We start from the raw sequence: 15,002 nt of genomic DNA, 5'->3' as shown, positions 1-15,002 counted from the left end.
ATAAGGGGTTTGTTTCGAATTACCCACATATTTTTTTTACCAGATGACTGATTCTTTTTACTTTATGATGATAAAAAACGTTGCAAGTATAGATACTATATAATTGAATGAATCTTTGTTCTTTGTAATTGCCACAAATTATGTGTTGGAGCCCACATTCAAATCCTCAAAAGCTTTAAACTTTAGGATGTGAACAGCTGGAGATAAAATTCATACACATCAGTTTCTGCGAGAAGCCAGAGCCATAATTGCAGTTATTGTTTCCATTACGTGCCGTAAATAGCTTCCTGCTTATAAAATGACTTCTGACTTTTAATTTTAAACCCATGAGTGCATATATAAATTATATATGTATATATATGTATGCCTATCTTTCAGCAAAACAAATATTAATAGCTCACTTTAAAAACAAACTTTAGGGACTTCCCTGGTGGTGCAGTGGTTAAGAATCCACCTGCCAATGCAGGGGACACGGGTTCGAGCCCTGGTCTGGGAAGATCCCACATGCTGCGGAGCAACTAAGCCCGTGCACCACAACTACTGAGCCTGTGCTCTAGAGCCCGCGAGCCACAACTACTGAGTCTGTGTGCCACAACTGCTGAAGCCTGTGCGCCTAGAGCCGGTGCTCTGCAACAAGAGAAGACACCACAATGAGAAGCTTGCACGCCGCAACTAGAAAAATGCCCTCGTGCAGCAATGAAGACCCAATACAGCCAAAAAAAAAAAAAAACCCAAAAAACTTTAGTTCAGTTAAGAGTGAGAAAAATGTGCTGCACTAATGGATCAGAAAGCTTATCCTAGGTATAAATAGGCATATGAGGAAGCAGAGTGAATCTTCAGGATTCTAGAACAATGCTTTGTAGTATCATACATGACTTCTGGGCCTAAAAAACAATGCCATTTATTCCAATTCAAACTCATGCCGATGGGGGACTAATCCATGGTTCCTGTTCATTGAGCTCCCTTTCATATGGAAGAAAACCAGAAAATAAGCAAAAACAAACCCAACAAAAGCAAAGTCTTGGCTACAAATTACCACGGAGATTCAGTGTGAGGGCTATTTCGAAAAGATACTTCCCTTATTGGAAATGCGATGGCTTGTTTGCTGCTCTTTGAGCTGCTAATTAAAAGCTTTTTGAAAAATATGGAAGTAAACAATGTGCATAAAATAATGCTATACAAATCAAATAGGGAAGGCTGAAATATGAACACTCTATTTGTGGAATTAATAAAGTTGACAGAAAAGTATACACTTTTCAGTTGCAACTTATTTAGCAGAGTTTGATTGAGTCTTGAATTTTAAAAGATTACAACAATACTCCTCATCATCTATTTGCAGGGGAGGGGACCTAGATTATTATCTAATTTTCAAACTACTGTTTTCAGATATAAATTGTTCCTTTAAATTTTATTAAAGTCAAATGGTTCTTCTAGTGCTGTAAAAGTATGGAAGCTTCAAATGAAATATCAAACCAGACAATTTTCAGGAGCTATATATTATACACATTAGAAAAACAATACTACTCTAGACCTACTGTCTTAGACATTCTAAATATCTGGATAGTAAGGAGAAAAAAAGATACAAGTTCTGGATGCTCTTGGTTGTGGGTTGAGGTTCCGAGGAATATAATTTATGTCCATAGAAAAGTAGGTTTTGAGAAGAAAAGAGGCATAGCTGCCAGTGAGTTAAAAATGAGGTTTCCAGGGACTTCCCTGGTGGCCCAGTGGATAAGACTCCGCACTCCCAATGCAGGGGGCCCACGTTCGATCCCTGGTCAGGGAACTAGATCATGCATGCTGCAACTAAGAATTTGCATGCCACAACTAAGGAGCCTGCATGCCGCAACTAAGACCGCGTGCAACCAAATAAATAAATATTTTTTTAAAAATGAGGTTCCCAGATTTAGGAATATGTTTCAAAAGGAACACAAATGGTTAGTTGGAGGCAACCATTCTGAGAAACAAAACTATCCACTCAACAAACTATGGATTAGGTCACTGTCATAAACTCTTTCACTAAACATGTTTTACTGTAGTCTATTGATTATTGTTTTAATAGAAAGTAATAGGAAAATGATACTCAAAATACCTTCATAACCAACTTTACTGTACATCACATGCAAACAGAACTGGGGCAAAAACAGGAAACGCCTTTAGCCAAACTTTATGTCCCAATGTTGTAGGACTGTCGATAAAGATAATATTTGTTGATTAAAGCAGAACCAGAAGTGCTTTCATCTGTGAAGATGCTACCCAAGGCTTGTGTCTTGCTCAGATTGGACAGATCATTTGTATGTCCATGAAACTGAGAACATTACGTCTTCCTGATAAGCAATAACGGCTTTACTAAGCGAAGGAGCTCTTAGGTCAAACCTATGATTACATTTGACCAGAAGAAGTGAGACCATGATTTTAATTAACGATTTGGCTTAAGTAGCTGTTTCTTATGTATAGAAATTGGCGTAAGTGTGCTCTCTTTATCTGTGGTAGCTAATACATACAGCTACATAAGCATTTCTCAGTTACAATTTTTGCTTTCAGAGGTAAGTGACAGAGTGAAAGAAAAAAAAAAAACCCAAACAGGTGCACACACACGTGAAAATCAACAGAATCTCTGACTACTCCTGTGTCCACCAGATCCAGATTCACTGACCTGATCACTCAGCTGCCAATGCTTGGTCCGTAAGATTATGAAGTAGGGATGCTTGGGTCATTACCCTAGGAAGGCACTTGAAAGGACTGGGAATGGCCTTATTTCCTCAAAGTGCTTTGCATAATCTTGGATCCTAGTTGCATTTTTAATTTGTTGGGGCAATTTTGAGTTGGTTTTGTCTTGAAAGCCTCTCAAGGATATTTTTAAAAGAGCCATATTAGAGTAGTTTCATTTGTAGCAAGCCCAAAGACAAAACAATTAAGAGTATTAGGATGATGAATGAAATTCAAGGCTATCAATCAAAGTGAACTGTAAACTACAGTTTTATAAAAAAGTGAAAAGCAAATAATTATTGAAAGATATGTACACTGGTTTAAAGGGTAGTTCCAATAAAATCAGGTTCTAACCTCAACCCCCCAAAGAGAAGAATAATAGAAGTCTGCTAACACAAGTTGTTAATTAATTAATCAGATGGGAAATACACAAAGATGCACCTGGTCCCATGAAGCAAGTAATCCTAATAGATCCCTATCAAAAAGTCCACACTAAAAAAAATTTACTTATTTCAATTTCTGGTTAGAATGGATTCTGTGAACATTGTGAGTCATTAAAGCAAGATGACATTGATTAATAAATATTTATTGAGCATTTGCTATATGTCAGGCTCTGAAGATACAAAAAGAATTAATACACAATCCCACAATCCTTGACCTCAAGGAGTCTTCAGCCTAGTGAGAGAGAGCAAAAATGGAAACTAAATACTGTGATGTCAAATGTCAAATGTTTTTACTGGAGCATAGAAGAGGGAGGAATAAGAATAAGTCTCACTGATTTTTTGGATTTCAGAAATGAGAAATGAAATGTAACATAACATTTTTGGCTTGAGTAAGCTGGTGGATAGAGATGCCATTCTCTAAGAAAGAATGTAAGTGGGAGGGAAAGATGATGAGTTCAATTCTGGATAAAGTTCTGGAAGCTGTCCTAATCAGGGGAGGTTTAGAGAGAGGCATGGGTTGGAGGTGAGGATTGGAGCATCCCTAGCATTTAGGAAGTAGTTGAAATATTGGAAATAGATTCTTTCCTAGTGAATATAAGAAGAGGTCAAATATAGAACTCATTGGGAGCTAGCATTTAGGGCAGTAATTGGCTGCACATTGGAACAGACTGGGAACCTTTAAAAAATAGTGATAGCTAGGTCTCATTCGAAGATATCTGACTTAATTGGTCTGGGATAGGACCTGAGCACTGGGATTTTACCCAAGTGATTCAAACATGTAGCCAGGGTTAAGAACCACTGATTTATGGGCTGGTGCAGGAAGAGTAAAGGAGGAAGCCATCAAAGAGCTAGAGAAACAGAAAGCGTGTTAGAGATGACAAAAGAGGGATTTTCCAGAAACAGGAATCTGTCAACAGGGTTGACAATAATGTGGAGACTAAAATGTTTCTGATACTAATGACTGATGAGATTAAGAAGGGCCCTTCCAGTAGCCAGATACTATGGACTCAATGTACCCAGGCGGGGAAGAAATCAATACTTTACAGTGAATGTTGAATATGTTTTCAAGGAGCCTGGCTATGAAGGGAAGAGAGAGGGCCATGGCTACAGACATAGCAGGCTGGAGAAGGGCTCTGTTTTTAAAGACTTTAAAAGATTTCATCATATAACTAGGCCAAAGGATGGCACTACTGGAGAGGAGTGGAGAAGGGGTAGAGGGAGAGGGTGAGAGAATGAGTATGTGATGAACAAGAATCTGGGGTAGATGAGAGCTGTGCAAACAGATAAAATCTTAAATTTATGTCCCTTTTTTGACCTAAGAAATGTCACAATCCAAACATTTTTTGTGCAACCACTGTTTTCAAAATGCGATCTCAAAGTAAATTTGCAATAAGGCTAAATATTTTGAATCAAAAGAGGTTCATGTACCTCTAATTTATCTCAAATTTAAACAAAAACCTCAGTTTTAATCAGTAAGCACAAAACAATTCTATATTATTTAAAGGAGAACTAGCACACTAAATGTTATAAAATTCGACTATTTCTTTTAGACTTGATTAACTAAATAATTTTAACACTAACGTTTTGCCAAATGCAATTCAAGTGAGTTTCTGACTTTTGAAGCTGAATCATTATTACACACTGTACCGTGACAAAATTACCGTTTCATGGCATTTACATCAAATCCATTATCTTGCATTCTGCTGCCTAGCAACTGGAATTCTGAAGTTTAATGCATTTTAGATGGATATTTACATTTCAAACAGAATTTCAGCTATGCAGTCTACAGAAAGAGAAAGAGCTAGACACATCTGCTTACTTAAATTTCCAAAGGAAGCTTCTTTGTTTGCAAGGGCTCAGACCTGCTAAGTTTTGGAGAAGAGTCCAGTGAGTTTTGATGGAGGCCGCTCAGCACCACGTATCAAGACACACTAAATTCCTACCAGCTTTTTGCCTTGTTTTTGTTTTCATAATGAGCATGGAGAAAAGGAAATCTTTTTTTGGTCCTTATTAAATGTTTCAGGCTTTAAATCTATGATTTAGATCCTGCTTCATAGCACAATTCTCCACAGAACACACACACTGCATGCATCTATACTATATATAACAAAGCACCTCAACTTACCTGTTCCCAGGCGAACACATGTTGATTGAAATAAAACTGAATTTGTTCATTTGCAATGTTAATGCACAGCTGCTCAAAGGAATTTCTTTTGAAATTTTCAAAGCCAAATATATCCAGAATGCCAATGCTTAGCTCATCATCATTCCCACTGGAAGATTGAAGAGGCATTATTTTGAGTTCTTATTTATCTTCTTAGGAGGTAATTCAAAGCAGCGTATCTCAGAGTCACTTTTGTGATTTAGCTAAGAAACTACTACCAGGACATAGAGTGAAAATTTTCTTTTCTTTTTTTTTTTTTTTTTAAATTTATTTATTTATGTATTTATTTTTGGCTGTGTTGGGTCTTTGTTTCTGTGCAAGGGCTTTCTCTAGTTGCGGCAAGCGGGGGCCACTCTTCATCGCGGTGCGTGGGCCTTTCACTGTCGCGGCCTCTCTTGTTGCGGAGCACAGGCTCCAGACACGCAGGCTCAGTAGTTGTGGCTCACGGGCGTAGTTGCTCCGTGGCAGGTGGGATCTTCCCAGACCAGGGCTCAAACCCGTGTTCCCTGCATTGGCAGGCAGATTCTCAACCACTGCGCCACCAGGGAAGCCCTTTTTTTTTTTTTTAATTTTTTTTTTAACATCTTTATTGGAGTATAATTGCTTTACAATGGTGTGTTAGTTTCTGCTTTAAAACAAAGTGGGGGCTTCCCTGGTGGCGCAGTGGTTGAGAATCTGCCTGCCAATGCAGGGGACACGGGTTCGAGCCCTGGTCTGGGAAGATCCCACATGCCACGGAGCAACTACGCCCGTGAGCCACAACTACTGAGCCTGCGTGTCTGGAGGCTGTGCTCCGCAACAAGAGAGGCCGCGACAGTGAAAGGCCCACGCACCGCGATGAAGAGTGGCCCCCGCTTCCCGCAACTAGAGGAGGCCCTCGCACAGAAATGAAGACCCAACACAGCCAAAAATAAATATTAAAAAAATAATAATAATAAATAAATAAATAAGATATAAGTCCCCAGTGGTAAAAATGCTATTAAAGAAAAAACAAAAAACAAAAAAAAAAACAAAGTGAATCAGCTATACATATACGTATATCTCCATATCTCCTCCCTCTTGTGTCTCCCTCCCACCGTCCCTATCCCACCCCTCTAGGTGGTCACAAAGGACCGAGTTGATCTCCCTCCCTGTGCTATGTGGCTGCTTCCCACTACCTATCTATTTTACATTTGGTAGTGTACATATGTCCATGCGAAAATTTTCTTAATTGAAAAAGTTTCCCTCCACAGAACATTAACTACGTAGCATTTATTTTAATATGTAGACAGTACAATATTTTCCTTGTACTACAGAAACTACTCCTAGAGCGAGTCATGAATGACAGGGAAATCCTAGCCAGCGCTCAGAATATAGTATGAATATGTTCAGTAAAAACCGCACCAGAAAAGCAAAAATTCTGTGAAAGAGTATTTAGTCTCTCATTTTAGGACAATTAAAACATCCTAAAAAAATAAAAAATAAAAAAAAAAAACCAAAATAAAAAACAAAAAACATCCTGCTAAAAATATTTTACTTATTTTAAAGAACTGTTATTTGGTTTTTAATTATCCACTCATAATTTTTAATACGGGATGAACAGTAACCTGGAGAAAGATATAAATATATATTAATTTATATCATAATGAAATACTTTAAAATACAATTAAATACTATTTTACAATTCAATATTCCAGATGCAATTTTCCCCCTGCTCCTCCACAATGGTTACCTCTGTTCACTAATTTTGAGGGAGAGTTAAGAACGTTATTCCTCCATGTTCTTAACTCTCTTGGATAGTCTGAATGATACTATGGTGTGGTGTGTATTTTAGTGGAAAAATAACAGTGAATTACACGCCTGAAATGTATATGAAATGGTCTTTTATGCTTAGTAAGCAAGTGTGAAAGAGGTGATCTTAAGGTAGGAATCCACCATATTTTTCACATACAAATTTCTAAAGATTATATAATTTACAGGAGAACAAAGCTTTGGATGTAAATGTAAGGATATATCTCGGCACAATCCCTGGTGTACAGAGAGCACTCAATGGTGGCTGCGATTTCAGATAAGGTACTAGACAGGCCGGAGACTTAAGTTACATCTTGCATCTGTTATGGTCAGATAACACTACTGTTCACATCTTGCTCTATCACTTATTAGCTATCTAGAGCATTTCTTAACCAAATTTCATTGAAGATCACATGTACCCCTGCTGGGTTATAAGGAGAGTTAAACTATGAAAAGAAAGTTTTCCTTTGCCTTGAAAATTTAATTCAATCCCTCAAAACAAAGACAAAGAACTGCTGAATAGAGATTCTCTACAAGTATAAAACGGTATATGCTTCCCAGCACACCTTCTAACTAAAAGGACATATAAATTGACAGTAAGAAGTCACACTAAAAAATCACTTTCTATTATGTTTATTCATGTTGCTACAGTTTCTGTGTTCCAGCAGTTTTAAAGTTTTATAGCTACCTGATGCAATGAAGTGGCACCATTAGGAAATAAAGCAGAGCTTAAACTAGAAACAAAACTTGAATAATTAAATGACACCAATTAGAAACATTTTCAAAGGGACTCACAGATAAATCAGTAAATTAGAAAACAGATTTACATCACCTGACATTTGGGGAACAAGTTCTATAAAGTTTTTTACCTGGGTGATGCGTTGTGCTTCAATAAGCTGTTAATGCAATTGACTATCCAACTAAACAGGCGTCCATATAAAGTTTTCGCCGTCGCGTCCCTGACGTCAGTAGCTTTCTCTACAGTATTGGGTCGTATGATGGTTTCTCCTCTAGTGACCACACAGTGGGAGGTGAGAGCTTCTTGTAGCTCATCTGCTTGAATGCAAAGCAAAGAAGCAGCTAAAAATAAATAAACGTGTTGTTAGAAGATATTATGACAATGAAGTCGTTTCCCAGAGAATGAAAATGTCTTAATTCACCTTCTTCAAATGACATGAAATAAACATGTGAAGGTTTTATAATATAAAAAGAATATCCTATTCAATAGGAGCCCTATGTTTCTTCTTGATCATCTTTCTCCGCTTATCTCGACTGGGCAGCTATAGGCTGTTGTATAATACAGCACAACCCAAACCGAGCTGGCTGACAGAATGACCCACCACACAAACCAGTGGTTGTTTAGGTGATGCCAAACACAATTGCACTGAATTATGTTAAAATATTTAAAAACATAATGAACAGTTTTGCTATCATTTGCATGCCATTATTATAGACACATTTTCAAAACATGGAAATTAATTGTAAAGTTACCTAGACTTCAGGGATATACCCAAACAAATGCATTTTAAGTAACTTTTGCAATATGGAAACAAACGCGCATAAAACATCTTGACATTCATATACTTTTTAATCATACTACTATTTTTCAGTTACATATGTCAATGACTAAAGCTTGTTAAAACTTATTGCCCGAATATTTAATATTTAATTAAATATCACAGGTAATTTTAACTCAGTGAACAAAACTCATTTTTGAATATAATAAACATCCTTAACCCAAACTATTACATGACAGATAGGCTAATTTCTCAAATCAGTCGTTCTCCTTTTAAAATATTTTGAACATTTTAAATTTAGTTTTAGCACTTGGGACAAGACATTTCTTGGTTATGTTGCTAAAATTGTTGAACCTTATTTAAACAAAATTATTTTTTCACAATGTAGAAGTAATATAAGCTTAATACAGAAATCCTGCCTTCAGAGAAAACATTCTGAGTTTTTTTCCTTCTAGGCATGTTTATTACCACTATTCTGCACATACATTTTATCTTAATATCTTAAGCGTTTCCCATTTTGTTGAATACTGTTTGTTAATATAATTTTAATTTGCTGCATAATATTCTGACATATATCATAACATATCAATTTTTAAATTGTTGGATGTTTAGGTTGCTTCCATATATTCACAATTGTAAAGAATGCTAGGATGAATACTTTGGGCATGAATCTGTGTTTCTGTCTTGTATTATTTTCTTAGCATAAACTGCCTAAATTCAGCAATTGGTTGAGTATATAAATACTTCTAAGCCTTTTGATATATACTATTTAGCTGCTCTTCAAAAACTCTGAACCAACTGTACTCCTATCAGCCAAATGAAAGTTAAATAATTTCAACACAATTTCATGGACACCAGGGGTTATTATTTTAAAAAAGAATGCTTTCTTCTTTCAATTTGTTTTTGACTCCTAGCAAAGCTGAATACTTTCTTCTTTTCATATTTTTATTAGTGATTTGTGGCTCTTACTTTGTAAACTGCCTCTTTTTCATTGATATATTCATCTCTTCCTAATCAATTTATAAGAGTTTAAAGAGAATAATGCTTTGATATATATGTTGCAAGTATTTTCCCTCATTTTTCATTTGCATTGCAATTTAATTTATTTTCCTTTTTTTGGTATGAAAGCTTTAATTTTTATGTAGTCAAATATCCACTTAAAAAATTATTTCTGCTCTTGGTTTTCTGCACATAAAGTCCTTCAAGTCTTTTCTCATCTCAGGATTATATAAATGCATTTTGTCCTGTACATTTATGTATGTATGTATTTATTTACTTATTTGCATTTAAACTGATAGACATTTGGAATACACTTTGGTATATGGTGTATGAGAAGGATTCAAACTCCCCCTCCTCCAAATGGTCAGCCAGTTGCTTGTCCCTACAACACTGATTCCCTAGTGATTTGTAATGCCTTTCTGGTAATTCTACTTCATTCTGTTTCTGAATAATGTCTCCTATTGACTGGTATGTCTATTTCTATTCCCCCATTATTCATTCATTTGACATATATTTATTTATTGAACATCTACTACATGCCAGGCGTTTTACCTGGGGATATACTGCTAAGTAGAACCCCTTTTAAGACAAAGTTCTCTTCTTGATGGTCTTTATCCAGAGGGAATGAGAAGCTAATCAAGAAGAACAAGTGGGAAGATAGAGGGAGGGGGAGAAGCAGAGGGACAAGGAGGGGGAGAGGAAGACTGAGAGACACCACGGATACATGTGTTAAGTGGTTCCTGAATGAACTGTGGAGGACAACCTGGAAAAGTTCAAGAATTAATGTGGAATGAACAACTGGGTGGTCACTTAGTTCAGGTGAGAGGTGATGTGTCTTGGATGAGAATAATGATGATGGAGAGAAAGACAAGAGGTCATATTTGGGAGAGAGTTTTGGGATAGAATGGACAAAACTGGTGCCTGATTGAAACCATGCACCTGTAAAATCATCTGGAAACATGGCCCTGGTTTGGAGATAATTCCTTGTAACTTTAATTACAAATCACTTTAATGTAAATTAGTAAAATTTCTATTTTCCGTGAGTGCTTTAATTAATTTTAACTATATTCATATTAATATTAACCTTCTGTGACCCATATGACTGTCTCCTGCTATACGGAAATGGGTTGCCAATCATCAAAAGCATTTTTCAGTTTGGTAGTTTCTAAGTGTACTCATATTTACGACATAGCTCTATTGCAACTCATTCTGTTGGTTGCTGATAACTCTTGTAATTATGATCAGATGGTGAGGTTTGAATCTTATCATTGGCGTTTTCTGGCTATTCCTTCCACTTCTGATAACCTAATATCTTATGTGCCAATTAAGTTTTCTTTATATATGAAAAGCCAGAACAGGTTTCCCGGTACCTGCCAATCATTACATGCCAACCTCAGACGCTTGTTCTGCTGTAGTACCAAGCTGGTGGGATGGAGATGATGGGGATTTGGGGACAGATCCAGACCAGGATGGTTTGGCATCTGGCCCTCTGAAATTATTCTAAAACATCTCATTCTGTTCCTGAGTAAGTATAAATCAGAAAAAAATATATAAACAAAATTTTATAACATTATTTCCTGGGTTATGAATGAAACTTTAACAAATCTGGGATTGTGGGGGAATATGACAATACTAAAAATCAGGGTATATTCTAGATTAAAAAGCTTTGCCACTGGACGGTATCAGTGAGAAACCTTAAATGATTGAAATAATTCATTAAACTCTGCCAGTAAGAGAAAAGCTGATTTGAAGCAAATACCATGATGTACTTTTCTTGCATAGAAAATGACTCCAAAATTAATCAACCCAAGATGAATGCGTATAAAACATCCATCCAGTACGAAAATAAATATTCAGGTTTTTATTACTTATAAAATGATAGAGATGCCAAATTATTATCACAATAACAACTTTAACTCTTTTTCAGATCAGTTTGCTAAATTTTAATTACGCTTTCTGTGTTTTTACATTGAAATGTAAATAGCTCCTAAAATAATCATGAAAGCCTAGCCTTCAGAAATGTTTTCTACAGTTAATTTGTAGGCATGAAGATCTGTTTTAAATAGTGGACTTTGAAAACTTCATTGGGGACAAATTGAATCTGAGTATTCATTTTTAGGATTCCATAAAAGTACAACTGCTTGAAGTTACCCCTATGTGACACTTTCAGTATGTCATCAGACTTTTTTTAGGAGTTCAGTTTTGAATGCAAGATAATAAAACTCACAGTTCTCCAGAGCTGCATGATTAGAAATGTGGCTCTTGTCAATCTGGTGCTCGGTTGCCACAGAAGAAAATTCAATGTTTCCAACGTTCAGGATTGCAGCCAGTATACTGTATACACTTCCAAGTTGCTGAAACACAGCACAGAAATATTAGCATCATTCTCCCCTTGAGTACAGCAAGGCAGTGGCTGTGGCTGCCGACAGATGGGGAAGAATCTTTAGGCTCCAGCATAACAAGATCATCCCACAGACTATGATGTCAAACTAAGAGAAGTCAACTGGCTTCCTTGGTCCTCTCATTCTCTTCAAATCATCGATGTTGGCTGAATTATGGCATTCAAGAATTGTAACTTTTCATGTATGTTGAATGAAGACAACTAGGTATCAAATTATCCTTTTTAAATTATTATCAAATGACTAACTAAAAGGGACTTTTATGCCCCTCCCACCCTGACTAAAACCAATTTTTAAAAATAAAGTGTTTCATAGAATTCAACACTGTGTGATGCTTTAAGTACTTTAAAATTTACTTCACAAATATTATTTGATCACAACTGAAGCCATAACAGATAATCCAAAGAAAATGTACTAGCTTGTGATTTTAGACTGTTATAAGAAATGTAAGCAAAATTAAAGGAGAAAAAAAAAGGCATTCTCATCTTAGACAAAAGACTTATGACTTTGTGCAAAGGGAAACAAATCAAATTCCTGTCATGACACGATAAAAACTGCCTCTAAATGAGTTGACTCATAAAACTACTAATCATTTATTTTAAAACTGTGGCAGGAAAATGGCTTAGGAAATCATGGGTTTTGAAAAGTTTTAAGAGTTTTCCAATTTGTGTTATTTGTAGAGAATATATGATTTTGATTTGCCTGTCAGTTTGCCTGGCCTGTGCTGAATCACAAATGTACAAGTAAATTGTAAACCTCGAAATATTTAAAGGGAAACCTACACCATTGGTGCTGTTGACACCAACTGGAGAAAAACAAGGGGGGAGAGAGAGAATGAGAGAGAAAACAAGAGAGAGAGAGAGACACTCTCTGTATTGGAAAGTCACCAAAATTGTGCAGCCGCAAAATGTGTAGGCAGCAAGCTGTGATTAAAGGATGTGAAAATCAAGCCATTTAACTTGATTGTGCAAGTTGCCTCTTTCCAAAATGAAACTGAAGCAGCTACGGACAAAAGACATATCCAAACAAGCCAGTGAGATGACATGAAAAAAAATCACGAGTGGGACAAAAAGGAAGTAAACACCCACTCAGTTTAATTCCACTGTCTCCAAACTGGGACAGTCTGCCCTGTTAACCCTCTGAGGCTCTGCTTTTAGCGGGGGAGACCAGCACATTCTAGGAGAGTCACCTTGAACTGGACCAAAAGTCTTCACAAAATATTTAGCAGTGATTGTGCTTCAGCTCCAGAAACAGATGTTATGTTTTCCCTTTATCCTAAGCTATTATGTTTGGATGTTCAGTAAACACTGAATATGTTTAAATTTGGAACACACAGTCTTACATAAATGAAATATGTTTGTCACTAGATGTTAACTGCTAGACTGCTTTCATTTTAATGTGACTAAACATTGCTCTACCAGGCAATGGAAAGCAGTTGAGGCAAATATAAGTGAAACATTGCCTCTGACGACTGGGACTTGGAAGTAATAAACAAACCAATTAAAAATGGTTCCCTACTTCTAAGATAGCAACCTCTGGGGGAAGGAACTGGTAAGAAGATAAGCCCTCCCGATGACGTAAAGCAGGGAAACGACCTACAAAGCGGCCCAGCCCCAGGTCGGCAGCAGGAGCTGCTTGCCTGGCGTACAACATGCTTCCAGTCTGGAGGGTGCTCTGAGGTCCAGTGAACCTCTCCCGTCTTCCCCCAGCCAGGCAACCAATAGAGCCAGACTGCAGTCCAAAGGGGCATCTCCCACTAGCAACGTTCATCGTAGGACCGAGGATTGGAGACGGGAGTGGATGCTGTGTTTTTCTTTATTCACCGCATCCCTTTCTGCTTTAAGAGCCAGGATACCCGCTAGTGCTTAAATCAACTTGTCTCCATAGGTACAGGCTGTGGGTGACGGCAGGGTTGGAGGGAGGTTAGGGAGAGGGAAAGTGATGCAACAGAACGGGAGGAGGCTGATCTGAATTTGAATTTTGGCAAACAGAAGTGAGGAAGATGAACCGAAAGCAGCCACAACCAGGAAGGGCTTGGGGTGCGGTAGAGTTAAGTTTAACTAGCATCATGCCAGCCTGCTGGAGCAGCAAATATCCTATTTTTACTCCTGATGCAGCTAAGCTGGGTTTTATATTGTGCTCAAACATTCACGGGGGAACAAGATCTTGGTCCTTTGAGCCAGAATGAGAGCAAAAGACCCAGGTGGTCACCAACGATGCGTGGAACCTCAGAATTAGAGCACATGAACGGGACTAAGTCTGGAACAGGGTGGCATGTGGAATCACCCGGAGTGTCTCCCATGGCTTGTCTGAAATCTCTGGGTGGCAGTCATAGGTCACTTGGAATATGGCTGAAACTCATGCCATCCAAGTCAGGGACTTCCTCTCCCAGAGCTGAACCAATTCCAGACACACTGCACTAGTAATAACAATATCTGTTTTATTAGGAAATGTATTAGGGTCATCTCTGGCTCCAAACGGTAGAGTTCAGATTGGTATTGTTCCCAAAATGTAGCCAGGTAAGGTTGACAGCAGTTTTCAGTGTCATGTGATGTCCGCCACCCAGACCTCACGGCTAAAAAAAGAGCACATACCACTCCACTCTTCACGTGAGATATCCACAGTAAGTTCTATAAGCTGAGTACTCTCTCAGTTGTTCAACTCCTATTCTGTCCTCATCATTTTTCCCCCAACTCTCCAGCAAAGGCTTTTACTGACCCAGCAAACTGTCCTGTCCTCATACATCAATCCAGTCGCCCGCCAACCTTCGCTGCTGCTGCCACTTCTTGCTCTACTCCTCCTCCTCCCCCTCCTCCTCTTTTTCTTCTTCTTTTTCTTTTGTGAGAGTGCAGTAGGGGAATAAGATTTGTATACTGGCCCTTTAAGAACCATGCATCTGTCTCACCTGCAGAAAGTTCTTCATAGTAATGTATTACAGCTAAGAGCAAAGTCTGCAAGCTTCCCTAAAAACCCTCAGAAATCTTAACAAACAATGGATTCTTTT

At 37.6% G+C, this 15,002-nt stretch overlaps 1 protein-coding gene across 19 annotated transcripts in view; it reads right to left on the bottom strand.

Annotated features, from left to right (window-relative positions):
- The window catches only part of MYO3A (myosin IIIA), a 188,355-nt gene that overhangs the window by 68,667 nt on the left and 104,686 nt on the right, over nt 1–15,002 (bottom strand). For 18 of the 19 annotated variants that reach the window (XR_014261311.1, XR_014261312.1, XR_014261313.1 and 15 more), the window contains exons 18-20: nt 11,827–11,953; nt 7,953–8,163; nt 5,275–5,422 (exon numbers count right to left, since the gene is read on the bottom strand). Coding sequence is in view for 14 of the 19 variants with exons in the window: in XM_082452738.1 (XP_082308864.1) it covers nt 5,275–5,422; nt 7,953–8,163; nt 11,827–11,953 (486 nt within the window). In the remaining 5 variants the exon portion in view is untranslated. The remainder of the gene's footprint in view (nt 1–5,274; nt 5,423–7,952; nt 8,164–11,826; nt 11,954–15,002) is intronic. The other variant, XM_082452730.1, reaches the window with a different exon arrangement.

The sequence above is a fragment of the Balaenoptera physalus genome, assembly GCF_965194825.1.
Source record: "Balaenoptera physalus genome assembly, chromosome: 2".
Lineage (NCBI taxonomy): Eukaryota > Metazoa > Chordata > Mammalia > Artiodactyla > Balaenopteridae > Balaenoptera > Balaenoptera physalus.
This window is presented reverse-complemented; position numbering and strand designations above follow the sequence as displayed.